The sequence below is a fragment of the Lissotriton vulgaris genome, unplaced genomic scaffold, assembly GCF_964263255.1.
Source record: "Lissotriton vulgaris unplaced genomic scaffold, aLisVul1.2 SCAFFOLD_293, whole genome shotgun sequence".
Lineage (NCBI taxonomy): Eukaryota > Metazoa > Chordata > Amphibia > Caudata > Salamandridae > Lissotriton > Lissotriton vulgaris.
Genome location: NW_028254211.1, coordinates 909,620 through 936,127, shown reverse-complemented (window position 1 = coordinate 936,127; position 26,508 = coordinate 909,620). Strand labels below are relative to the sequence as shown.

At 44.8% G+C, this 26,508-nt stretch overlaps 1 protein-coding gene across 1 annotated transcript in view; it reads left to right on the top strand.

Annotated features, from left to right (window-relative positions):
• The window catches only part of LOC147659640 (von Willebrand factor A domain-containing protein 8-like), a gene marked incomplete at its 5' end in the record, with an annotated part of 1,204,277 nt that overhangs the window by 943,787 nt on the left and 233,982 nt on the right, over window positions 1-26,508 (top strand). Inside the window, 2 exons of the mRNA XM_086951584.1 lie at window positions 6,241-6,349; window positions 23,048-23,204. Coding sequence (XP_086807710.1) covers window positions 6,241-6,349; window positions 23,048-23,204 — 266 coding nt within the window. The remainder of the gene's footprint in view (window positions 1-6,240; window positions 6,350-23,047; window positions 23,205-26,508) is intronic.

Genomic DNA, 26,508 nt, shown 5'->3' with positions numbered 1-26,508 from the left:
TTTCTTCATTAAGGGATTTGTTGAACCAAGGTGCTGAGGGAATATGCCTTTTCCTTTTGCTTTGGAGAGGAGCAACATTATTGATTTCGACTGCAAGGACTGAGAGGCATTGAGAGGTGAGATCGTTGACATCCAAGTTCGGGTCTAGCATTGGAAGTGATAGCGTAGCGGAATCACAGAGAGTATTGAGGTCAACTTTTTTAGTGTTACGGAACCAGGTAGTAGTCTTTTTAGGTTGGCCATGTGGGATAGGTGAAGGGAGAAGGGGATGAGGAAGTGGTCAGACTAGTCTACATGAATAGGGATAGCAATAGTAAGCATGTTTGCTTTAGAAATAATAAGGTCCAGAATTGAGCCTTAGAGTGTGTTGTTTCAGTGCAGTGTTGGATAAGATTGTTTGCTGAGACAAAGGTGTCCAGCATATTAGCAGAGGAATCTTCCAATGAGCCCCAGTGAAGATTGAAGTCTCCCAGGAAGATCTGTCTGTCACTTTGAGAGTATTGGTCGCTGATGGTGTCGGTGAGTTCCTCTAAAAAAGAAGAAGAGCAGCCACCAGGCGCGTGGCAAATTACATGGAATCTCAATGGTGAGCAGTGTTGCACTTGAAGCTCAAGAAATAAGCATTCGAATGAACAGAAGGAGCTGTTTGGAAAAGTCTTAAGTTGAAAGGAGTTTCTAAAGATGATTGCAACACCTCCCCCATTTTTGTCTGTTCTGTCATTTCTTAAGATAGAGTAGTTGGTGGGTAACAGAAGATCAAACATAGAATGAGTGGTCTCATTGAACCAGGTCTATGTGAGGAAGAGCATGTCGAGATTGTGAAGGATGATGGTGTTAGAAATTTCCAGTTTGTGTTTCATTGCAGATCTGCAGTTGTGGAGAAAACAGCGCCACTCTGACTAGACTGTTTTGGTGACGGGGCGATTGGGCTGAGAGGGATATTGTTCTTGCAAGATGGTGCCCGGGAGGAAGAAGCCAGACAAATAAGTTCTGACAGAAGAGATGGTCGGAATAGTGTAGAAAGTAGGGTTACTTGGAGAGGAAAGTGGAAGGGGGTGCTGTTCGAGGTCTTGTAACTTGCCAGTAGGTTAGTGATGTCTGCAGAAGACAGATTGTGATTGGCTTTTTTTGGGGCATGGGGGCGAGGTGTTTCTCAGGGGTTTCGGGAGGTGAGTATTTGCCAAGGGAGTTGGGGTGTTTGGAAAGGTGGAAATCTTAGTGCTTAAGAGTGAGATGGTAGCTTCATGCTGGGAGGTGGAGGTGATGAGAGATCCTAACTTATTTTGCAGATAGAGTAGGGCTGAGCACGGTAAGTTAGGTGGCTTGATGAGTACAGGAGGAAGTGCAGTTGGCGAGGGAGGGCAGGGAGAGGTGGTATTGCGAGGGGGGTGTTGGGGTACAAGGTTCAAAGGTGGAGATAGATGATGGTTGAGAGCAGTTGTTGGTGCATCGGAGGTAAAAAGAGAGTTATCTTTGATGATGTTGTAGGGAGGATAAGAATTGAGGTTGTAATTAGGGGGAAATTGGTGCGGAATGAGAAGGGAGGGCGGCAAGCAAGGAGAGGAAAGAGGGGAGTCCTAGAATGGCAGGAGGTTTGGGTAGAAGAGAGGGAAAGTGGTTGGAAAGGTCCCATAAGCTAGAAAAGGTGGATGTGAATGAAAGGGCCCCAGGCAGAGTGAGGGGGGTTGGGTTGTAGGGTAGTTGAGGACAGAAAGTAGATCTACTGGGTCCGAGGGAGGGAAAGGGAAGGGATTACCGAGGTGGGATAGGGTGTTGAGCTGCATTACTGGAGGAATGGGGGAATGAAGGGAGATTCAAGGGGTTAGTGAAGAATTTGAGGTACAAGGTGAGGGGGGAGCGGGTAGAGAAGAAGAGAAGAGGAGGGAATATGATGAATGTATGGAAAGTTAGCTTGGGGAACAGGTTGTAGGAGAGGAGGACTAAATGGGGGTGGCAGGTAGGGGTAGAGAGGAGGGGGTAACATTGGAATACTGGGACGGTGGAGAGTGGAAGAAGAGAGTATTAGCTAGAGGTATGGCAGACGTGTTGGGGGAGGAATAGGAGAGGAGGGAACAGGGGAAGAGGGTCAGCCTGTGCCTCCCGGGGGAGCGGCTAATGGAGTTTGGGGGGTCAGAGGACGATATAGGGAGTAATGGGTGGAGCTAGATGAAGAATCAAGGGTGATCCCAGTCGCAGGGGAGGGAAGTAGGGAGGGGAAGTGGTGGTTAAAGAGAGAGAGACAGGTGTTTTTAGCTTGGATCAAGACAGTACCATTGTTATGAAGTGCGATAGTGAGGGAGCCGTTGAAACAAGTAGAGGGTAACATTTTTTGCTGTTTCCCATGTGGGAGAGATGAGGAGGAGTTGACGTTGAGGAATATATAGATGCTAGTGGACCAGGAGGGGATGTCATGAGTAAAATATATGAAGTTGTTTTTGAACCTCCCAGGATGACCATTGTAGAATTGGTCAACAAAGAGGGAATCAGGAAAACGTTCAATGGTGTTATCCTTGAACTGTTTTGCCGAAGCTTTAGACAGATTAGGGGGATAAATGATTTTGAAGCAGTTAATTCCAGACTTAACTTGAGAGGTGCCCATGTTGGGAAATTGAGGACGAGGATGGTGGTGGGGGGGAGGAGGAAGGTGCTGCTAGGGTAGCGGTAGTGAGGAGAAATATAATAAGAAGAAGGGGCATATATTCCAGTAGTCGAACGAAGTTAACTGATTAATGTGCGGTCAAGAGGAGGCGAGGTTAGATGGGCAAAAGACTGGTCCAACCATACATTTGCTGCGGCAAATGGGCCCTTAGTAATGCAGACAAGGGTCATAGTATGTATTAAATCATGTCGGCATTGGGACCTACCCACTTTGGCCACCCACGAGGTGGCTGGTGTGAAGAGGTTAAAGACCTTGGTGATGAGTGCTTTCTTTGGCGGCATAGGGACTGGAGCACGGCGTCAATCTGGGGCCTCTCTGTGGAGAGGTGAGGGCGCGTAGTGGTAGCACGTTGGGAAGGCGCAGAGAACTTGCTGTACAGTGCCAATGACTTGGCCCCTGATTCACGGCTGTCATAGCGTCCGTGACTCATCTCTGCTCTGTAGACTGACTGCACTGGACAGCACACGGGGCAATGGGTGGCGCACCAAGGAGGGGACAGGTGAGGAGACTTGGGGAGCCTGCTCTGCGACCTAGGCTGAAGGCTGCATGCCTAAGCATGAAATCACCCGACCAATGCCATTTAAGAGTCAGGCAGTCGGATCCCAAAGTTTCTGCAACCGTTGTGGGCAAATCAGGGGGATCCCTCCCAAGACCAGATGTAATGAGGTGGCTGAGGCACCCCCTGGGGTCTGCTGCCTTGAAAAAAACTGATCAGGTGTCACAGTTTTGCATAACCGGTAAATCTGCCATTGCAGGCATGTGCAGATGCTGTTTGCAAACTTCCACACATTAAAGCCAGGCCTCTTGGCTTTGCCAGAACCTGTAGAAAATGCATCTAGTTTTGGATCCTGGAAGAAGTCTCCAAATTAGTCCACTTATGACTAGTTGCCTCAGCCAATGCGAGGACTGCAGGTCTTGTTCTCTGCTGAGAGGAAGCACTGACTTGCTGTGTGGGGATGCACCCTCACTCCTCTTCCTTTCATTTGAACTTATAACCTCACCTCCAAGAGAAAGACTTTGTTTGAGAAGTTTCGTTCACAGGAAAATGCCCTTGGGAGATCATAGGGTGGAGTTTAAATGTATCCGAGGGAGAAGGCCTGATGAACTTTCCCTCTGATCTTTCAGTCTCGACTCCCATCTAATGTACTTTCTTCCATCCGCTAAGCTATTATTTAGTGATATAAGCCTAGTTAGTGCTCAAGTGTTATTTAATGGTATTTTATAGTGGAAAAGACTAAACTAAAGACTGTCGAACTATATATTATGCCTTTTTGTGAACTGAAAACAGCCATAAGTGATCTTTAATGTGGATTTTGGGTTGGCTTGCAAGAAATTTTGGACTACGAGCCTTTCCCTGCCATCTCCACCTCTAGTATGCTCACTTCAGCTTCTTCACTTTTTGGGAATCATGTGGTAAGACACGATCTCAGGTAACTCTACATGTTTATGATTTGTGATGACAAAGCCTCACTGTTCTACCGCACATCTTCTTATGTAGTTTGTCTCTGACCACAACCATCAGCCGTTATAAGTGCACAGTGACGGCTGCTCGCTAGATTGTCGTCACTGGCTATGTTGATATTTTGGCCATGTTTCAGGAATTATCAATAATTCACTGCCCAGAATGAATTTGAAGGCTAGTGATGTCGGTCTCTGCCAGTGTCCAACACCTGAACATTATTTGATCAGCAAATTTGTTTGAATGCGGTCGCAGTTTGTTTCAGGTGTATAGTAAGCCTTGGTCTCATTGATTTTCATGGACCATCACAACTTCTGTATATAAATGACAAGGCTGAAAACTCTACTTCCTTGGAATCTTCAATCATTTTATTTTTAAATATTTTGTATTAAAGGGGTATGCACTAAAAGTCGGGATTTTCAAGATTATACTTAATTCTTTAAGGAGGAGTGAGATTAAAATATGAATAGACCAAAATTTTGACGTGTTAAATTACCTAAAGCAAAGTTGGGTTACATTTTCTACAGGTAATTTGACACATCAAAATTACTATGTGTAACCACCATCTATATATGAAAACTTCATTAAAAAAAAGTAGGTCGACAGTACTACAAAGTCTTCTAAAAGGCAAACACTGCAATGAAGCCATGAGGTGGGAAAAATATAAGGAAGAGGGTAATTTGAGGAGTGAGGGTTGACGTTCAGCAGACAACCCCAAAACCAGTGGGACAGAAACACAGGTGCGTTTACCTGTACTCAAATTATCAACCTCAGAAGGACAAAAAAGCTGAATTTCCATTGCTAGGATTTGAACGTCAACGTATATTTTGATTCTCGACTGTAAGAGAATTCACAATATACTTTCCGTCATATTCTGTATTGCGCTATTAAACATCTTCACAGATGAGGCCAAATTATGGAATGCCGAATCTTGTTTTACGTATAAAATGAATTGAGAAAAATTGCTTATAGTAGTAAATCATACATGAAAATAGCCTTCTTTAGGGAGAATCTGTGGCGATCCTCTATGAAGTCATTATTGTGATGTTATAGTGCCACACCAGATTAACTTTTTTATGCAGTTTGGGTTATTTCATCATCATTCCATCTTTATTTCGACAATGTTGTCATAAAAGAAATACAATTGATTAAACAGTTTAAAAGGAAGTTAATACATTTCATCTTTGTCACTTTGTAACCAGGTCCTTAATGTCACCTCCACCTTTGATTGATGCTTAATAATCTGGTTTACTCATTTCTAAGACCGTGGTGATATAACAATCGTTCCGCACAATTATGTCTTCATTGCTGGAACTCTACAACCTATCCATAAGGAGAAATATATATACATGATATGGATCCTGGATCTCAATATGTGGATATATAAGAGCAATGCAAACCCTCTAAGTTTAGAGTATTCCTGAGATGCACCTCAAGCAGCGTAGTACAGTCCTGTATTGTGCTTGTTGGAATAGAACCTTTTAAAACTAGTCGCCATGTCCTAATTGTTGCCTTGGACGAGAGTTGACAGTCTGTGTCCTTTGTGTAACAGAAAGATTATTTCAGCAATACAGCATCTTTCTCCTTTGGTGGCCAGTAGTTCAGTTTTACAAGAAACCTTTCTTTTTCTTGATACCTTCTGTGGCCATTGTCCCCATTGGTGTGCTGGACGCAACCCCAGTTATCCCTAATTCCATGACAAGAAATCCAGGAGCCCATTTAAGTTGCATCTGATTCCTCATAAAGGTGATTTGTGGGTTTTAGTTACCTAAACGTTACCTTAGATGATGGCTTGTAAAGCCATATAATCCTAAATTTGAAGCACAAGTAATTCTGCTTTAGATATTCTTTCTCTATGTGTAAATTATTAAGCAAAATAACATTCCACTACCCTAGAGGGGTGAAAAATGCTTCAAATTAGACCTAGTGTTTTTTCCTTAGTACTGCTATATTTTCAAAGCTGTTTTCATGTATTGCAGTACTCTTTGGATTCAGGTTAAAATGTTTAACATAGACACACAGAAACAACAACGATTGCTGTTTATGTAAAAAACACATTCAATGATAATAAATCATGTTATTCGTTTGCAAAAATATTAATTTCTTCAATGTATTCCTTTAGATAACAGTCGAGAGAGAGAGCAATTTGGATGTAAGCTCCCCAAAACATGGGCAGGTGGATCCTAACAATGTACCCCATGTTGGTGGAAATACTTGGGCCGGCGGAACAGGTTGGTACCTTTGCCATTGTAGCTTATAAAAGTACAACTTATTTTAACGACTGATCCAACAAGAATTGGCAAAACAAATCGGTCTCACCTTTTGGCTTTGCCAATGCATACCTATTGACGTTGCCAATGCTGTTTGATAATGCTATTCAACATTGCCAAAAAAATAAATGTTTGTTGCCAATGCAGAACGGCATTTGCAAAAAAGGGAGGTACGGTATACATTATCATGCATGAAAAGTAATGCATCTTGTTGATACGGTGACCAAGAGCAAGAATTTGTATGCACTCATTTGTCACCACGCATGCACGTGCAAACATCATATCGCAGCCACCATTTGTAAAAAATTAACTGTTCCAAGATGGGAGACGCGCATCTTGGAGGAGTAAATAAAAAATAATAAATTCAATTGTGCCTAAAAGCAAATTTTTGTATGGTAGCGGCCTGGTAGCAACTTGCTGTTGTTGGCCCTTCTAAAACGTTAATATGAAATTATAACAAACAAGCATTGGCATAGCCAATACGTCTCGCCTTTGGGACCTTATAAGTGTTTAGCTATGCAACAGTTGATGTTGTACCAAGGATATTGTGCTGCATAATTAAATACTTATAAGGTTCCAAAGGTGAGACCTATTGGCTATGCCAATGCTTGTTTTTTAATGCTCTTGTAGTGAATTTCATTCATTGCTGGGGGATCAGTCCGAGTAAAGACGCGAAGAAGCAGTGAAGACTGGTATTGTGGCCACTAAAACCTGTGAAGTCCATCGTTAGATGCCAAACCCATAAAAAGTGAAAGACAATTGCGTGTCACATAGAAATGGAAACAAAAGGTCCCTGGCAACAGGTTTTATTTTTATTGTACTCTTATTTATATACAGATATAAACTGCAGATGAGCTCTGTCTTTCTCTTCTTGATATGAAACCATGGCTCCTGTGGTCCAATGCAGACCATGCACAGAAGAATGTAAATACAATTAATTAAACACATCAGGAAATGTAATTAATTAAATACATCAGGAAATTACACAATTGAAGGCCCATTCATTCATTCTTTGATGAAACGGGACGTTGTTGATGGAGGCAAAACTTCTAAGTAATATGAGAGCATATTACAGCCATGTGGTCTATCGAAGCGCTGCAAAGTGGATGAAAGACAACGCTTTGGCGCTACGCATGATTTTTCAAAACACTCGATTAACAAAATAAAATACTATAGTGCGGAACGTCTTAAAATGGTTGGTAGGCGCTGGTGCACAGAGAATCCTAAATTCCTGAAACAGTAAAATTATTTCAATGGGGCGTTTATTACGTCTGAGAGATAACAAGTACCCCTGACACTAACAAGTATTGTATACCTACGAAGAATTACGTTCTCTCCAAATAAAAGAACATTGTGCTCAAAGTAAAGTAGATATTTGCGTGGAATGGAATAGGATTTATTTTTAATAATGTGGAAGAAAACAACCAAAGAAATTAGGTGAGAGAGGAAAGAAATACAGAAAAAAGGAAAGCGAAGAGAAAAAGGTAAAACATACAGGTGAAAGTAGGATAGAAAATGTGCGAAATGAAGACAGTGAAAAATGCGCACACAGTCTGCTCATTTTCAAGCACTGCACTTGTGCTTGTGGCGGGACCCTGCTCGCTCTCGCATGGTGGATGCCGCCACAAGCACGAGTGTGTGCTTGAAAATGAGCAGAGCGATGGCTAAAGGCCCTCCTATGCAGCTCATGTGCGCTGGTGTAGGCGAGACCTAAAAAACACGGTGGGAAAAGTAGGGAGCAATGGAGCTGCTCGTGTGTGGTGGAATCAAGGAAATGCTGCCAATGAGTGGCGGCGGTGAGCAGGGAGGGTCATGGGACCAGTTGTGGGGGGGTAGAGGTGTTAAAAAAAGGAAGTACCCCTTCATAGGCTGGGGTGTAGCATGAAGTATGAGCACCGCAAAGTACTGAATTGTACTTTGCAGTACATTCACCCATAGTCCCTTCTTGATGATGAATAACAAATGGGCTTCATAGGTTTTGTGGACTTGACAGGTCTGATCTCTTACCAGAATTCCAGCATAATCAGCTGGTCTCCAACATATGGATGTTTTGAGCATCTCTTTAGAGGGCCAAAAACACCTGTGATCAATCATACCACAGGACTGTTTTGAGACCAGGGCAAACTAAGAGGGCAAATAAGGCCCGCTTTCCACGAGATCTCAGGTAAAGCAATAACAACGTGCATAACAAACAGATTTTTTAAGAATTTGACAACTGGGCATTCTTTGCCAGCCGAGTCTTAGCCCTTGCACTCTCAGACAGGTAGTGGCGATTAAATTTAAAAATAATCTTCTTTCTGTCCCGCTCTCTCTCCCCTTACCTCACCTCACCTCTTCTGCCTTACCCCGCTTTACCTCTGTCTACCATTTCTAGATCTGTGTACATAGCCCCTCTTCCTTCACCACTGTCACTGTCACTGGCCAACTTGAGCTTTCAGCTCTTTGCATGAATCGGTTTCTGAAAGTTTTAAGTATAATTCAATATAGTTTGGCATCAGGGGGACTTAAATTATGATACTGGCTCATAAATTGGACTTTCTTCTGACCAGGGGGGCCAGAGTATGTCTTGCATGGAGCCCCACAAATCCTTATGATGGCACTGCTGTACCACTAGGGTGAAGACAAGTTGAAAAGTCGAGAAAAACGTAGTAAAAAATGACTGAGGTACTGCTCTTCGCGGATCTGCGTTGGCTGGCGCGAAAAAAGAAAGAACTGACGTCAGCGTGCGAGGCCGGCGTCTAAGTAGCTGCCGCCACATCATCCCGGTGACCACGACATCGACGACGGGCACGGAGCTGACTGAAGCCACCTTCCGATGTGTAGTGGTAATGCTGACGAAAAAACTTTCCGGATCCAATCTGACGCCTGTGGGTAATTGTAAGGTAAGGAATCTATAACTAACTAATGTTTCTCACAGATATATCGTTATCGAAGGTAAGTAACTTGTGCACTCAGCCTAATGCTGTTGTGCTTTTTTTTCCCAGTAGATCTGATGAGCCTTCAGTCTTTGTTTTGACTGCTCTAGCAGCATGACACTCGGAAATTGCAACAGTAGGAGGGAGCCATTACATCCAAAAGAGCGGGCATGTTGTTTTGTCTACTCTGCACTCCTTTGTTGCACAAAGTAATATCTTGTAATGTTGAGTTAGCATCGAATGTTGATGTTCGTTCCACAGGGGCAGCCATATTGTCAAACAGCCACTATTACTGAAAAAGTGGCATGGCATACACTAATGTGCAACACTACCATATTGCAGAATTATTTGGGAACAACAGGGCTTGATACCTCATTACAGGAATTCTGATAGTTTAATACCACACCCGGGAATTCTGATTCTGCATCATGTGGATATTTCCATGTACAGTACTACTGTACTATTACAAGGGGGATCCATTGCAATTGAGAATAACCTGGTAATCAGCATTCCTTCTGTGATTCCCGCATGTTTTTCATAAGTTCTGAGCTGATTTCCGCTGACCTGGTGAAATGAGTCCTCGAAGGGTGCAAATTACCACATACCTCGAAATTGAGATGTGTTAGATTGTTTTAATTACTTAACTTTTCAGGGCTGGATTATGTTTGAATCGTACTCTTGAGTGCTGATTGTTTGCGTGGTGGTTAATCCATTAACCATTTGAACCCACTTTTTGAGTTTGACACCTCAGGAGCGGGAGCTATGCACAAACTGTGCATGAATGTATCAATTCAAGAAGTGCAAAATGGCATATTGCACAATTTGGCCTACAATTAGAGGCAGATTCTCCCTACTACAAATCAAGTGTGCAAACTGCTGGTTTGAGTGCAGTGTGCACCCAACCTGTGTTCCCTCTTCCGGTGAATGCATCTATTTATGCCCAAAACAGGACTTACTACTTTATTGAAATCAGGGACTTAGTCTTGGAGTTAATCGCCCACACTTAATATGCGCCTTTTTAGGTTGAGCTTACCAGACCGTGCAAATGGTCTAGTTGCAAAAGACCTATTGTGAGCTTGCCAAGAACTTGCACAGGATTACAGCCCGGCCATTTCTTGTCCATGGGTTGGCTTTATTGTCACTCTCATTTGCTTGCTTGCTTCGCATTCGATGGCTTTCCTTGTGTGGTCACCCAATATCTCCCGCCTCCTTCTTGCCCCATGTTGTTGTCGACTTCATGGGCTTCTTCCCCACACCTTGTGTTGCTGTCTTTCATGTGCTTCTCCCTTGCCCCCTAATTACTCCGTCCCTCGTGCAATGCTTTCCCCCTTCTCGCCCCACCCACTTCTCCCATTCGCTCCTCCATTACTATTCCGTCCCCAGGTTCTTTTCTTTTTTTATTAAGAGATAAAAAGCGCTTTTGCACCCTTTTTTTAAACTTTTTATTACCAATCCAATTGACATCTGCCATCTTGGCTTGGTAACTAAAAAATGAAAAGAGCCTCATTCCACTGGCACGAGCATATGTCATCATGATTGAGCTTGCCAGTGGAATGCCATTTTATATACATAAATCTATTTATTTTACAAGGCTGCACTGCAGTGCGAAAAATCCCGATGCTGCAGAGCATCGCGAAAAATCATTGGCAAAGCCAATGGTACCAAAGCTATTGGCTTTCCAATGCTTGTTTTAACAACCTGCTACTGTTGCAAGATGCCAATTAGTTTGAGAAAAAACGTGCTAGCCCCAACTACTCCCTCCTTTCTTTTTTTTGTGGAGAAATCATTACCTTCGATTTATAAAACTGCCCGCCTCTCACTTAGCACAAGTACTGCTGCCAATCCCCAATTATCCAGTTGTATTTAAGACGCCATTTTGACGGAGCAGTTTGTGCAGGACAGGGATCAAAAGTACGAGCCGAATGCTTCGGTGGCTTAATTTAACAACATGACTTTGCAGACAACCATGAAAATGCCCAGAAGAAAGTGCCAGATGGCAAAGATTATTTTCAATTACTCGCGACGCAACTGCTTTACAGTTACCGTGTTTTCCCAGTTCTACTTTGATCATTAAATTAGTGTCAGGCCGGGTTTTTTCCTCATACATATGGAATGTATTTTATGTCAGACTGAGCCCTTTTCAGGGCCCACAGTTTCTAAGAAGGCGGCAAGTGCACTTCAAAGGGTGTTAGGAGCTTTCAGATCAGCGCCCCAAACACAAGCCTCATTCATGACACATTTTACCCAGCTACATGGGGAATCTGTCTCTGACTGAATGCCGCAGTTAGTTGCACGCTACTTCGTGAAGGTGTTCAGGAATGAGAAAAATCTAACATTTTTGCTCGAAGTTGGTCCACAGATTACTCTTAATATTCAAAATTGTAACACTAGAATCCTTTGCTCACACAGCAGTTCGTAATTTTAAGCAAGCCGCCAGCTGTGGCCAACATTAATCAATTATGACATCCTGCAAATATTTGAACGCTTTTAAATGTTTTATATCAGTAAGCCTGGAATATACATTTTGGTTAAAACACATTGACAATCGGAGCCTGATTTAAAAATCAGAACTTGTTATTGCAGATTTCTGCACTCTTAAATTTAAGTCAGCACGTTTATGGATAAAATCATAAACAATCCATATGTAATTATAGATAGGTGTAACTTTGCGGCTCCCCAGGCAATACCTTTATATTCCACACCGAAGCTTGCACATGTATTTATATGTACACATGTACACATTTGCATATGTGCTTTTCCACAGCCAAGAAATTTACAGACGGAAATATACCAGATTTCTAAAACAGTTGTATGCATGAGCACTATCACATCGGAATTGTAGTTGTGGAAATTCTCTGCAGAATGTCTGTTTGTCCTAAAATTCCCCAAATAGAATTTCTATGCACAACGGAGGCAGGCTAAAATGTGCGTATTTGGGATTTGTTTGTGCACACACTCGGGGCCCAACAACCTCACCAGTAGGTTATCCCCCAAACACTTAAAGAACTGGAGGGGACAAGTCACAGGCTCCTCCATTCTGTTTTGCTGCAGCATGCTGGGTCACTGATTGCTGCCTTGTAAGTCAAAATCCAGAAGAACTTTACAGAGAAGGAGGCAGGTGTTCTAGTTTGCTGTATTGTGGGGTACCTTGACAAGCTATTTGTGTCTGCCGCCCCAGATCCTCTGTGCAGGTGAGTTTGCCTTGTAAATACAACACTTTCACCTCACAAGTGGAATTGCACCAGTTCTGCACAGAATAAAGCACAGCTCAAACTTGGTAAATTGGTGCTTGACCATCTGCATGAATTCTGTTACTATCCTCCTTTGTCTAAGATGAGGCTCTGGATGAGCAACTCTCAGCAAAAGTTGGTTAAGCGGGTTGGGGCCTGTCCACAAAGGGAAATCTACACATGTAGATCAACTACAAGTTGTTAGACCTGACATCCTTGGCATGGTATTCCCTCAAACGTTGTGCCTTCACTCCTCCTGTTCTTGCAGAGGCTGCCCCCAAAGGGGGCTAGAGAGCCAGCGTCATAACTAGCGCCGTGCCCCTGGACAAAACCAGTTCACAGACAGTTTTTGGCGCACAAAAGCGCTGAAGAACAGTAAAAAAATCCCCCCCCCCCACACGCGGCGGCCAACGAGGAGGCGCAGACCCCCCCGGCCAATGGGGGCCTGGCATGATGCAAACCCCCCAAAAGGGGAAAGCACCTACCTGGGGCTTGAAAGCAAGGGGGGGATATAAGCACTGCTCCCCCAGGTTAGCTCCTATCTTCACGGAGCGGGGGAGCAGCACCTGCGGCAGAACTTTTCGTCCCACCCACCCACACCTAAGGAACAGCGATGTCGTAGGGCTGAGGAACAGGCAAGGCTTTGCGAAAAACGACGCAGATAATGGTTGGTACTGAGGCACACCGGAAGGCGGTGTGCCAGAATAGGACCACTCACCTTGGGATGCCTCACGGCTGGGTGAGTTGGCCTACCAAAGAGGAGGGGGGGGGGGTGGGGGTTAGCAAACGCAGCCCAGCCCCCACCGAACGGCAGGGCACAACAAGATTTGGACAAGGTAGCGAGTTGTGGCCTAACTCTGGGACAGAAGCTACTCCCTCCCCACGCAAAGAGAGCGCAAACCCGACCTACCAAAGAAAAACGACCCCAAAAGACTATACAAGCCTGCAAAGTAACTAACAACGAACTGTCAGTCTATGGTGCTATGCAATGGGAACAATGTATACATGGCAGAAATGATGTATGATGATATGCATAGGGAGCACAACGGAAGTATGATAGTTCGCCAAGGAACCAAGGAAGTAATAATGACATAACATGCGAAGTATATACATGTTTTCCTTGTATTCCTAATAAACTGCGGCCAACAAATGACCACCACAAGACAAGCGTGTACGTTGGCTTTTGTCACAAGGTGAAATACAGTATTGGGAATGTTGCCTATATGTGGGAGTGGGGCAGAGTGCATGAGTTATGCTGAATTCATATTTGTTGGCATTAGGACTCTGTACACTTTACCACTGCTAACTGGTGCTAAAGTGCTTGTGATCCCTCCTTCAAACATGGTAAAATTGGACTACACCTAAATGGCATGTTTAAGTTACTTCCTGTCCCTGGTAAATGCCATCACCTATACCCAGGGCCTGTAAATTAAAGCTACTAATGGGCCTGTAGCGCTCGTTGTTCCATAAAGTAGCCTTTTAACATCTCTCAGACCTGCCACTGCAGACTTTGGTGCAGTTTTGAATTCCCATTTCGACCTGGCAAAAAAAAACTTTTGCCAGGCCCAAACCTATGTTTTTTAAACATATAAGTCACCCCTAAAGTTGGCCCCAAAGGCTCATATGTCAAGATGCATTGTTTTAAAAAAAGTATGACATGTGTACTTCAGTTTTACATGTCCTGGAAGTGAAAAACTCCTAAAGTAATTTTTTCACTGTTGTAAGGCCTTTCTTACCTATTGACTAATACTATCTACATATGTATATGTGTGTATGTTTACAGATTAAGATACATAAACACAGTTTAATGCCACAGTTGTGACACCTAAGCATCTTCCATGCGAACCCTTGTTCTGATTGTGGGAGAACGCCTCACATTGTTCTCCTTTCTGAGGAGTCTTCAGATAGGATCCAAGTAGCTAGGGCCGTGGTCTTCAAGCGTCATAATGTAGCCCCCCACCACAGTAAAAACTAAAAAATCCTCGGGCCTCTCTCAATCTTTTCACAATTATTCTGCTAAATTAGCAATGTTTGAATGTCTAAAAATTTTCAAACATTGCAGTTAAGCTCTGTTACCCCTTTTTACACATACTCCCAGTCAGGATATAAATGACCATAGTTGTTAGTGATGGCCCATTAGAAGTTGGCTTAATGCATGATGCTTCCCTTGGCCAGAGACTGGCGCCCCTCCTGGGATCACTTAAGGCAAACCCAGGAGGTCCCGCCACCTAGTTTAAAGACCTCTGCCCTAGAGATACAGAGATACCAGAGCATTTATGCACTAAACCCCTCCCACGTGAACAAACAAAGAGATGATAATCATGCATTCTGTAGCACAGTAACCTATGCCCAGGGCACCGTTAAGGGTACTGATAGGGTGCAATTGCTTGCACACTGATATTATTGACAGCACCCTGGTAGATTGAGCATTGTTCATATCACTGAGCATATGCTGGTGTTCTCAGCTGTCATCATGCTTACTGGTAGCAGCACACTGAAATATATAAGCAGCTATTTAACCACATCCGTGCGGTGCAGATTTACCGCCGGTGCTGGGCCCTAATGAAAACGGGCGTGGTCATGACGGAACGGTTCCGTCATGAGCACAGCTCGACCGATGCTCATGACGGAACCGTTCCGTCATGAGCATCGAAGGGGTTCAGCAGCCCATCAATACAACTGCCACCTCCATACCATATTACACAGACCTCTGATGTAATTGGGAGTACTCTAAAATATGTGGGCATCAATATCTATATATCTGTTGCCAGCACCCAGCCATAAGTCCGCACCCTGGAATATGGTGCCCCCAACACTGGAGGTATTTTATGTTTGGGCACAGTAGTTTTGCTGGGATGTTGTCTGGCTCAGGAAGTGTTATGGGCCTTCCATCTTGTGGCACAGTATTTCCAATTGTGTTATGGCTCTTGGCATGCAGTTTATTGAAACCATTTTGCGGGCCTGGTGCACAGCACTGTTTCCTCATGGCAGACCCATTTCTCTGCTGTTTGTTCTTCTCAATTTTCTTATGCAGTGAAAGGCCTATTGCCAGCTTGCAGTGGGCTTAGAGCCCGCTCATTGCTTACCATTGGTTGGCTTTACTGTTACTCTCATTTGCTTGATTTTTGTTTATCTTTTGTGAGGTTTCCTTCATCTTCTTATGTTTCTCCTACCCAGGGCATAGATACATTACTTGTGTCCTTCACTGCTTGATTTTTAAGCACTAGTTTTTTCTTTTGATTAAGCTCTCAATGATAGTGCATGTGTTTTCCAGCTCTCTCCCTCGTGTACTTGTGTACCCTAGCCTCACTCTGTGTTGCTCTCTGTGGTCCGTGTTCTTCACCACCTGTTCAACGTTGCTATCTCTCGCTCGTTGCTTCTTCTGCGGCCCCCTCCCTCTGTATTTCTCCTATTGCCTCCTGCCCTCCATGTTGCTACCTGCCATTCATGCCCTCTGTTTTGCTTCCCACCAACCCCACCCGCACTCTGTGTTGTTCCCCCACCTGCGTCCTTCGTGATGCTTTCCCCCACCTGCGTCCTTCATGACGACCCTTCCACCCATTTGGGCTACTGTATCGCTCCCCCTCACCTGTGCTTCAAAATAGTCCAATCGGGCAAATAAAAAAAGAGGCCTGCCTTGTTTTGTAAGCAGGCACATGACGTGGCCGTTCCATCCGGGATGCTGTACAGCAGGGGTCTCCAAACTGGTCCTGGAGGGCCGGACCCATGCCAGATTTTTAAAATTACTACATGTATCTCAATGGGAATATCCAAAAAATCTGGAATGGATCCGGCCCTCCAGGACCGGTTTGGAGACCCCTGCTGTACAGCATGCCTAAAGATCATTGTCAAAGCCAATAGGTTGCAAAGGTGAGACCTATTGCCCTACGCTTATTAAACCTGTGGCTTTTAACCAATATATTTTGAGGGGAATACATGCTTCAATGTGCGTCCCTTGACTTAGGTTTTAAAAAAAGTCTTTTGACGAGCAGTACTCATATATTTCCATCTTTAATAGCATTAGCCCTCTGACTCCTTGCTCTTTCCAAGGTAGGGATGTTCTCCCAGCCAATCGTTTCTGGGGATTGTCGCCAGTTCCACAAGTCCCTAGTATCTGAGCTAGCTGAGCTATGTATGGGTTCCGGTATCCTGTAGGGGCAGACTGCATAAGAAGGAAAGTTGTAGGTTTACCTGCAGGACCGCTGCAAGACATGGGCAGCGTGGGCATCTGCCAGGGTCCTGTGCCCAGCCGACCAACATAAGGCCCGCACCTCTAAGGCCCTCTCCTTTGCTGTTGGCCTCACAACTGTGCTTTAGCACTGTGAGGCCCAAGGCCTTGCAATCATGTGTAGCTCTGGCAATAATAGGTGCTGAGCTCAACCTCCATGGGCTTTGCCACACTGTGCCATGGCTGCGAGAAACAGGGAAGGGGCACCTCATCCCCTGGACCTCGCAGCATTACACCATAAGTGCGAGGCTTGGGCAACAAAGGGCCTCTCCCAGCTAATCATGGCCTGGAATTGGAGATCCAGTCTCGGGCTGCCCACACAAAGGCACTGCAGGACACCCACTGTCCCACACATTTAACCCTTTCAAATGACAATCAACTCTCTTTCAGCCCTTGATGAGCTGTGAAAGAGATGCTTGAGGACGCCAGACAGGAGGCTCTGCAGTACAGAGGCGCCCTGCACAAGCAGCTTCAGTAGAGCCTTCAGCTACTGGGTTGCAAACAGCCTTAAATGAATGATTGAAACCTATACTCAGGACCTGTCCTGAGGGAATGCCCTGTAAGGTTATTCCAAAGTGCTGTCACAATGTTAAATCAGCGAACGAGGCGGAGGAACAAACGGTTGATTACATTAGTAGAGCCAAGACTGTAAAACACTTCTGCTTGGTGCATAGGCTATACACAGGGCCACTGTAATTATGCAGCAGAGGACGACCAAGTTATGCAGCAGTGTCCACTAAATTATGTGGTAACCCCTCCACAAATTATGCGGTGTAATGCAGTACATTTTGTGATAGTATTGCTTCATTCTTTTCCCATTTAACACTTGTTAACAGTGTTGGTGAATAGGTTGCTCCTCATTAGTATCAGTTTAACACCCAAACATAGTAATAAGTAACCAATAGGTGACCAGTCAACCTATGAAATGGGCCTTTCACTGTATGGCAACACATGTTGCTGTGTTTTTAGTAACTTTTGAACTGTCTGAGCTAGAAATATTTTTGGGGGATAAAATCTGTAGATCATGTCGCAAATGCTAGATTAAGTCGCAAATGCGGGAAAAATCCATAATTATGAGGAAAACACCATGGCTGCACAATTGCTTAATTTCAGTGACCCTGGCTATACATTTACCACTCTATTGCATTTAGGTGAATATACTATGTGACTGGGCACTTCTCCTCTCCCAGGTAATATTTAGTCCCTTTTGTAACGATACACTTTCTAGCAGTTTTCCAATGGAATCAAAATACTCCCAATCTTGCAAAAAATAGCAGAGCAATAAACTCAGAAAAGTGTTTGCTCAAGAACACACAACTTGTCCAAGTGGGGGGCTGGGATCAAAAAAAGTGTCTCCTCATTCCACATTTCCAGCTAGTCCATTAAACCACAACTGCAGTAACAGTGATTCCTATAACAAGGCCAAGGGGGTGCCCTCCTCAGGGAATTGTCACTCTAGTCATAGTGTTTATTTCCATCATATGTAGTTGAAATGGTAAAGGTCAGATTAGATATCAAATATCCTAGTCCCCTGGCTAAAACATATCCACTGGACAAGGTCCTGTGGCATGGTTATTTACTGGGCAGTATGCCTGTTAGAAACTGATATTTACGACTGGTGTTTAAAAGCTTTAGTATTTCATTCCATTTGAATACCAGAGTTGTTTCTAAAATTGTCACTCAAAATGTGCATAGTGAGTAGTAAAGACTTACTCCAGGACGTAGTAACAGGATAGAAACTCAAATATAGAATGAATACCAGTCACAATCAATAAACTCAATCTCCAGCTGAGGTATTTTAAGGTGGTCTGTGTTAGAGGCAGAGATTTAAAATGAAGTTCCAGAAATCTTCTATGTGATTCGCAGTTCCTCTGCTCCAACAAGAAACTTCTTCTGATGTCTCTGCAAAAGCAATGTGTCTCCAAAGGTACAAAGTGTCATGTGAAATGAAAATGGGAGATTGGCCACCCTACTATGGCCTCGCAGTGCTAGACAATACCTTTGAGCTCCAGGGGCCGGAGTCCCCCTCTCCTGGGACTTACAGTGATGGGTCATATCTGCATGGCCCAGGAGTTGAGACTCTTCTCCTCTGAGCCTTGCAGCACTAGACCATGAATGTGAGGCCCAAGTCAGTGGGGCTGCCACTCGTGGGCCTTGCCACAACAGCCAATAGATGTGAGGATCAGGGAATGGGACCACCCTGCATTGGGCCAAGCAGTGCTAGACCATGGCTGGGGACACAGAGGAATGAGACCACATCCCCTGGGCTTCACAGTACTAGACCATAGATGTGAGGCCCAGGGTAAAGCTCCTACCCACTCCCATGGCCCTCTCAGTTCTGGATGGATTATGGTGGGGTTGGTGGGGAAATGTCTTGGGGAGAAAACCCCCATTAACTGGTCTTGCAGTACCAGACCTTTGTTGCAAGACCCAGGGAATAGGGCTCCATTATGTTGGACTCCGCTTTCCTGGGCCTTGCAGCTCTAGACCATGGTTGAGAGACCCAGGGCAGTGGGGGGGGGGGGGCTTACTCTAGGCCTCATAGCCATGGTTCACCTGTGCGAGGCCCAAGGGAGTTGTACTCCCTCATATACACCTAGTACTGGGCCCTGGGGTATTAGGTGCTGAATATTCCCGGATAATAGTAGTATTTTACTGTGCAGAATGTGGACAAGGTTAAGAGGGCACTTTATCTTTGCACCAGGCCATCACACCATTGCTATGCAACTTGCCTCTCTTTAATAGGCCTCACAGCCAGGTTTAGCACTGTGAGGCTGAGGATAGATTCCCCCCTTGGCCTCTCAGCCATGGTTGGATGAACAGGGAAGGGATGCCCACACATTAGCTTTGAGACATTGCTCCGTGGCTATGAGACAATGGGGGTGCTCTCTCGTGGATGTAGCTATCAGTAGTGCAGTAGGTGCTGTGGCACCAGGGTGCATGGAGGAGCCAGTGCACCAAAACTATTGCTGTGTTTTACTGTCCAGCATCATACTGTGCCACTGGTCCCTTCTCCCAACCACCTCAGAGTCATGGCTCCGAGCTGCGAGGACGGGGAAAAGCATGTCCTCTCCTAGGCCTCATAGCTGTGGTCCAGTGCTCAGAGACCCCAGAAAAAGGAGCCTTCTGCCCTAGGCCTCCCAGCGCTGTACCATGGCTCTGAGGGTCATTGCTATAGATAGCATAGCAAGTGCAGTGTCACTGTTGCCTTTGGGATTTTGGGGCCAGTGCCTTCAAATTATGGCTGCATTTTACTGTCTATTCAGTGGCCTGATGAAATGGGGAGGAGCAATTTACCTTGTGCGCACTAGGGCTCAATGCACCACTGATACAGCACAGGTTTCCCTCCCTTCTCAACCATGTTCCTCCACTGCAAGGCCTCACATCACAGGACCATAACAGTGAGACCCCTTGCTGAGAAGTAGCTAATAGTGCATCAGGTGTAGTGAAAGTGGAACTAGAACTAGGTCCCAGATAAACCTAAATTATGGCTGCCTTTAACAGAACTATGTCTGCGAGACCCATGGGATGTGGCCTCTTCCCAAGGTCTTGGCTATCAGTAGTGCAGCAGGTACAATGGCACTGGAGCCCGGGGTGTTCTGGACCATATTTACCAAAATTATGGATATATTGTACATTTGTCTTATGGATCGGGTGGGGTGGGGGGGTAAGAGTGGTCCATTTATCTTGCCTTAACCTTGACCCTTGGCACCATTGCTACACCGCTAGCCCACTCACCTAGACCTCACGGTCATGATCCAGCGCTGCGAGTCCGGAGAGGCCTTCACTCCCCGGGACGCACAGCCATGGTCCAGTCTAGTGAGGCCCTCCAAAGTAGAAAGGCAGTATTCTGGATTGCTCTTCTCTTCCTCTTAGTTGTATGCACAGCATACTCTAGTGAGCTCCTGCAGGATGTCAAACATCTAACCTTTTTTGCTTGCCAAGGAAGTGATTCAAACAAGCAGTCTAAGCAATATGGGTTATAAAACAAACAGTTTAACTCTGAAGGCTGGGGCACCCCAAAATAAACTCAGTGATTTTTGGTAAACTCCATATATACATCTTCGTGGTGAAGTACGCTAAGTGTCCTGCAAAGTAATAACGGAAAGTTGACTTCAGTCCTGGTGGCTGTCTAGGGATAGGATGGGTGGAGCATGTTCTTCACTTTTAGAAGTTAGTGATTGATTATTTTCATCATGGGATCCCTGCCATGGCCCGATGATGCAAGGCCCAGAAGAGGAGGCCCTCCCGGGCCCTCCCGTATGCTTTGCAAAGCTGGCCAATTGTTGGAAAGGGTCTGGTAAAGGCCGTCCTTTCCATGGGCCTCAAAGACATGGTCAAGCACTGCATGATTCGAGGGAGCCATTCCCTGGCATATATAAATACTGCATGCACATTATACATACCCAATGCCCTTATCTGGAAACATATTGTTAACATTTGATTGAATTTATACGTTTTTGGAGAGACTAGGGCTAACTTTTCCTTCCAGTTTGACTAATATAATGTATTTCCAGTTAAATGAAATTTTAAATAAGGTGCCTATTTTATTTGTGTTAATATTTATGTTTTTGTTTTACTGATAGCTGCACCAAGAAAGTTGCTTCCTGCAAAGTAACTCAACCATAGACAATTAATGGCACTTCCTATGATGTCAATTTCTGTGATTTCACGTTGTATGCAAGTTAAGGGGCCTCACACATATTCTTTGTGCCAAGGGCCCCAAAAGACCTAGGACCGGCCCTGTTTACGTGGATACAAAAAGATAAAGCAGCATATTAATTGCTGGGCATGTATAGGATGGTGTCCTTGACGACACGGACACAGAGGAGCAGGGAGGCCGAATCCATTGAACTAGGCTGATGAAAAACAGGAAGTGAATCAAACCCTCTCGCATTGGATGAGCCTATATCTACTCTCACCGATCGAGTAAAAACGAGTTCTTGAACCGTGATTCCAATTTGAAGAAGGGATCTGACAGTTTTGTTGAAAACGGCCGCATATTAAATTATGGTGGCTCCTCCGTGCCGATTTATAAGCACATATGCTCCTATGAAGGTATCATACTACCAGATGAAATATAATAGTGCAAGTCCCCAATCGACTTAGAAGTCTCCTGATATAAAAATCTTCGATTTGAGATTACAAGTCAATATTGTCAAATGTCCTGATGAAGGTGCAACTATTGTAAAGACACCGAAACGCCGCGTCGACTCTTTCCTTTGACGGTTTTTTATCATTGTCTATGTTTTTTTTTGTTTTTTTTACCATGAAGATAACCTTTTTAGCAATGTTTTTAAAATTTAGAGTGTAACCCTAAAGGGAGGTACCACAATAAATTGTGCAAATTGTTTTTATATTTTTGTTGGATTTGTTTATTGAATAATGTTTTGATATACAGTGTGATAAGTGTTCAATATTTCTTTGCACCATAACTTGATTAACATTAGGGATTCTCCTTAGGCAAATTTCCCCCACACGTCTTCCCACAGTCAGCACTTTGACTTTTTTGCAAATACAAACCACAGGGTTTCATTTTCTGTAGTGTTTGCTCCCCTCCCTGTGTAAATCACATGGGGATCCTTCCAAATTTTTTTTGTGTAGGATGGTATAGTCAACATGAGAAAATGCATGCAGTGCCATTTTAATGTTTTGTAAAAATAAAAACGAATCCTGCACTGTTTAGTTGGGTGTCCTGCATCTGTGAAACATATACTGGAGTCTTCCCACAGCATCTACTTTATATTCTATAAAATCAAGGCAGACCAAGTAATTGTGGTCTTCCCATGCACCGAAGTACTCATGCCTGTACGTTCATACCTTGACAGTATGGGAAGTTGCCCTACTTGAGCACTCTGTAAACGTACTCCTACTTGCCGTTGTGAATCGGCCCGACGTGCAACTCAATATTAATAAAAGTGCAAAGAAGGCACAGTCATTTCTATTTGTTTGTTTTGTACATGAATATTAACATTTTCCCCTCTTTTGTTAATTTGGGGCCAGTTCACAAAGGCATGTATGAGTACCCCAGAGTGTAGTACATGCATACTTATTTACGTACTCCAAAATGCCCCTGGGACTAGGCCTGACCATGTTCTCTGGGTCTGACTGCAAAGTGGACAGAAAAGACACCCAACTCGCGAGCTTCATGATACCTTTCTCAGGACCTTTCGTGTTTATCTCAGTTGTCATTATTAGAAAGTTGAGTTTGTAAAAGTGTTGCATTGTTTTTAGAAGCGATGGGAAGGCTTAAGTGTAACAATGCTCCTTCTCCTGAATGCTCCAGGTGGAAGAGATACGGCTGGGCTCGGAGGCAAAGGAGGACCTTACCGCTTAGATGCGGGGCATAAAGTTCACCAGGTGTCACAGGCAGAGAAGGATGCGGTTCCTGAAGAGGTCAAACGAGCTGCAAGGGAAATGGCTGAAAAGGCTTTTAAACAGAGGTCAGTGCAATGCATCTTTTTCATGCAATGAGACGAACAACAGGTAGCTACATTGTGCCAAGCAGTCTTTTTTTAAGAAGGAAAAATAGTCTTATTTTCATGCTTTTTACGGTTAAGGGTTGGGCGCCAGGGTGTCCTCTAAATCTCAGTCTGGGAGGGGCTGAGAAGACCTTTCCCAAGGCTACTGGAATTTTGCAACTCTGCAGCCGCAGTGTTTTCCTCATCTCAATGGTTTACCACATAATCCTTTGTCTGCTGCAAAATTGGCATATTTTAACAAAAAAAGAGATCAACAGTTACAAAAAATGTAGCAACACGTTTTGCCGCGCAGTGGAGGGCCCTCTGCAAAAGTTGAATGGGCACTTTTCTGGTGCTTATTGCTGTGATTGGGTGTTGAATGGTACTCATGAGGTGAAACCTTTGCCCAGGTTGTATTAAGGTGTAAACATGAGAAAGTAATAGAATAACACTATCACAAATTGTGCTGCATTATGCAGCGTAATATGCCTTTTCTTGACGCATAATTTTGTCATCCCTGCCGCATAGTTTGGTCCACCCCTGCCGCCTCAATCTCCACAATACAGTGGCTCTGCCCTATTCTAAAAAATATCAAGCAAATGGTGCAGAACAGGGCCAGCTTTAGGGCAGTGCGACTGGTGTGGCCACACTGGGCATTGACATGCGGACGGGGGGGGCGCTTACTTCAGGGAGTGTGCTGTGTTTAGCAATAACTTATGATTGGAGCAATGAGGGGCACTTTTACCTGGTGGTAGTGAGAGAATCCAAGTAGGAGGTCACGGGGGAGGGGTGCCCAAAATAATTGCCGCACCGGGCTCCACCAGCACTAAAGCCGGCCCTGGTGCCAAAGGGTAGCACTGTGCTATACCGCAAGAAGTGCAGTGCCCGAGAGGCTCCAACCAAAGATCAGTCTGTGAGTCTGTTTTGTTTCCAAGCCACTCTCTTTCATGGATGTATGTATATATATTGTTTTTTGAAGCCTCGCACCGCACATTCTGACTGACACAACCAAAGGGGTCTTTATGAGCCTGGACAGCTCATTGTCAGGCAGGGTTGCAGTGAGCTGTCCTGGCCAGAGCCCAGAGCCGGCTTTAGCACTGGTGGAGCCCGGTGCGGAAATCATTTGTGGCGCCCCCACACCATATGACTGCCTCCTCGGATTCACTCACTACCACCGGCCAAAAGTTTCCATCATCGCTCCAATTATAAGTTAGCGCTAAACACAGCGGTCCCCCCTGAGGTCAGTGCTCCCTCCACAGGTCAGCGTCCAGTGCGGCCGCACATATCGCACTGCCCTAAAGCCGGGCCTGGCAGAGCCCAACGTGACCTTGATGTGCCCTGGCTGCATTTTTATTTCCCTTTGGCCACTTCTGTTTCCAAAAGCCTTTCCTCCTCCCATGATCGGCACTCAGAACTATAACAGGCTGGACCCTAGCCCCACCGAGACTGGGTCCTCTCTACTGTAACCCTATTTTGTCATCCAACTTAATATCTCCCCCAGTGCACAAATATAATTGGGATTAATAGGCTGTTTAAAAGAAGGATGGGCTGGAACCCTCTCTGCAGTGACTAACCTAATAACAACCATTTCCATTCCATCCAAGTCTGGAGCTGCTTGGCCCTGGCAGCCCGAGGAGTCTAGGTTGGTGTTGGGGTAGGCGTTAAAGTCTCCACCAATTATTGTGATCCTGGATGGGAAGGCAAGGATAGCATGCTTTATTGCTGTCAGTGCCAGGGAGGGGGACTGGGTGGTATATATCCACTCAAAAAGTTGTAAAGCTGGCTCTCGAGGAGTCCCTCAACTCCCACCAAGAGCAGCGCCAGCCACGAGACCCCCACACAAACCCTGAGTGGTACACACAGTCATTCCCAAAGCGCTTCAAAAGAAGGCAGTGTGTGCCCATCAGGTGCGTCTTTTGCAGCATCAACACCGTGGGCATAAATCTTTTTACGTGGCGTAAATATGTATGCTCCCACTGAGTGCCGCCATTGTGAATACCAGATTCGAAATCTGGTTTGTTTGGTCACTGCAGTGGCGTAGTAGTAGTCAGAAATACAATGTGTTTCCCACTTTTGCTTCTGTATAAAGGAATAGCAGGCTGGTCTGGCAGGGCTCTCTCTGAGCCTGTCGGTGCAGCTCTAGCTCTCTGCTTCTGTGGGGAGCAGAGATTACAGCTTTGGGAGGGGATGATCAAGGAAAGAATGCACACAGGTATTGGGTCTAGGTCAGAAGAGGCCCAGTTATTGATCTATTTTTTTTTTTAAACATATTGGTCATTCCCTTCGTTCGCCTCATTGCAGTTAGCCCAAGTCCATAAAAAATCTGTATACACCTTTGCGACCCAGAAGTTGTCGGGCTATTCAGCACAGTGGTCTGAGTCAGAATTCGGTTGCCCTTATCATAACACAGCATTCTTTAGTTCTTGACTCCATTTTTCAACTTCTTCCAGTAATTTATCGCTGTTCTTCAGGGCAAATTTGACTAATTGTCTCACCATGGTGACTGAACTACATTTGTTCTTATTGGCCCACTCGTCTAGCATCTCCGGTCTCAGGATCCTCAGAGGTGGGGATTGTGAATATTCTTAGGTCTTTCTTGACCCTTATAACATCTATATACTTTTAAGGCGTCTCAGCTTCCCACTATTTAGCAAGTTGTTTTTTGGTGAAGTTTCTCCAATTTGTCAAATTTTAAGTGCGTAGTTATACCATTACTGCTCTGGGAGTTGGTGTTAGGGAATCCACATTCTGGGCAAAAAAAAACAATTTATTAGACGCTTCCTCCCTCTTAGCTTCCACAGTAGAAGCCATGTTGCCTTAAGTGCTCTAAAAATAGCCAACTGCAGTTTAACCAAGTGTGTGTCACTAAAAGCGCAACATGCTTCAAGGTCCTTGTGGTTCCGCTCCACGGCGATTATCCAATGTGCATGAAACAAGTAAAACTGCTGTAATGTCAAGCACGCACTGCTGAGCAACAGGTCTGCTGTCGGGGTCCCCGACTCGGGGGGTGACCCTTGCTTGTGCGTAATAAGTACGACGTTCCGTAGGGCTCACATATGTCCTGCTCTGGACCGCGTAATCACTGTCCTTCACGACACCACTGGAGATGGCGGTGTTACAGTCAGTCTGCATCGGTATCTCGTTCCCCTCCTTGCGGTTATCCCAATTCCATAAGCAATCTGCATACCCCTTCTAGACCCAGAAGTACTCGGGCTATTCAGCGTGGCTGAGCCGGGCTCCAGTTGCCCTTAACATAAGCTCACAGATTCCTCATAGTGCATAGAAA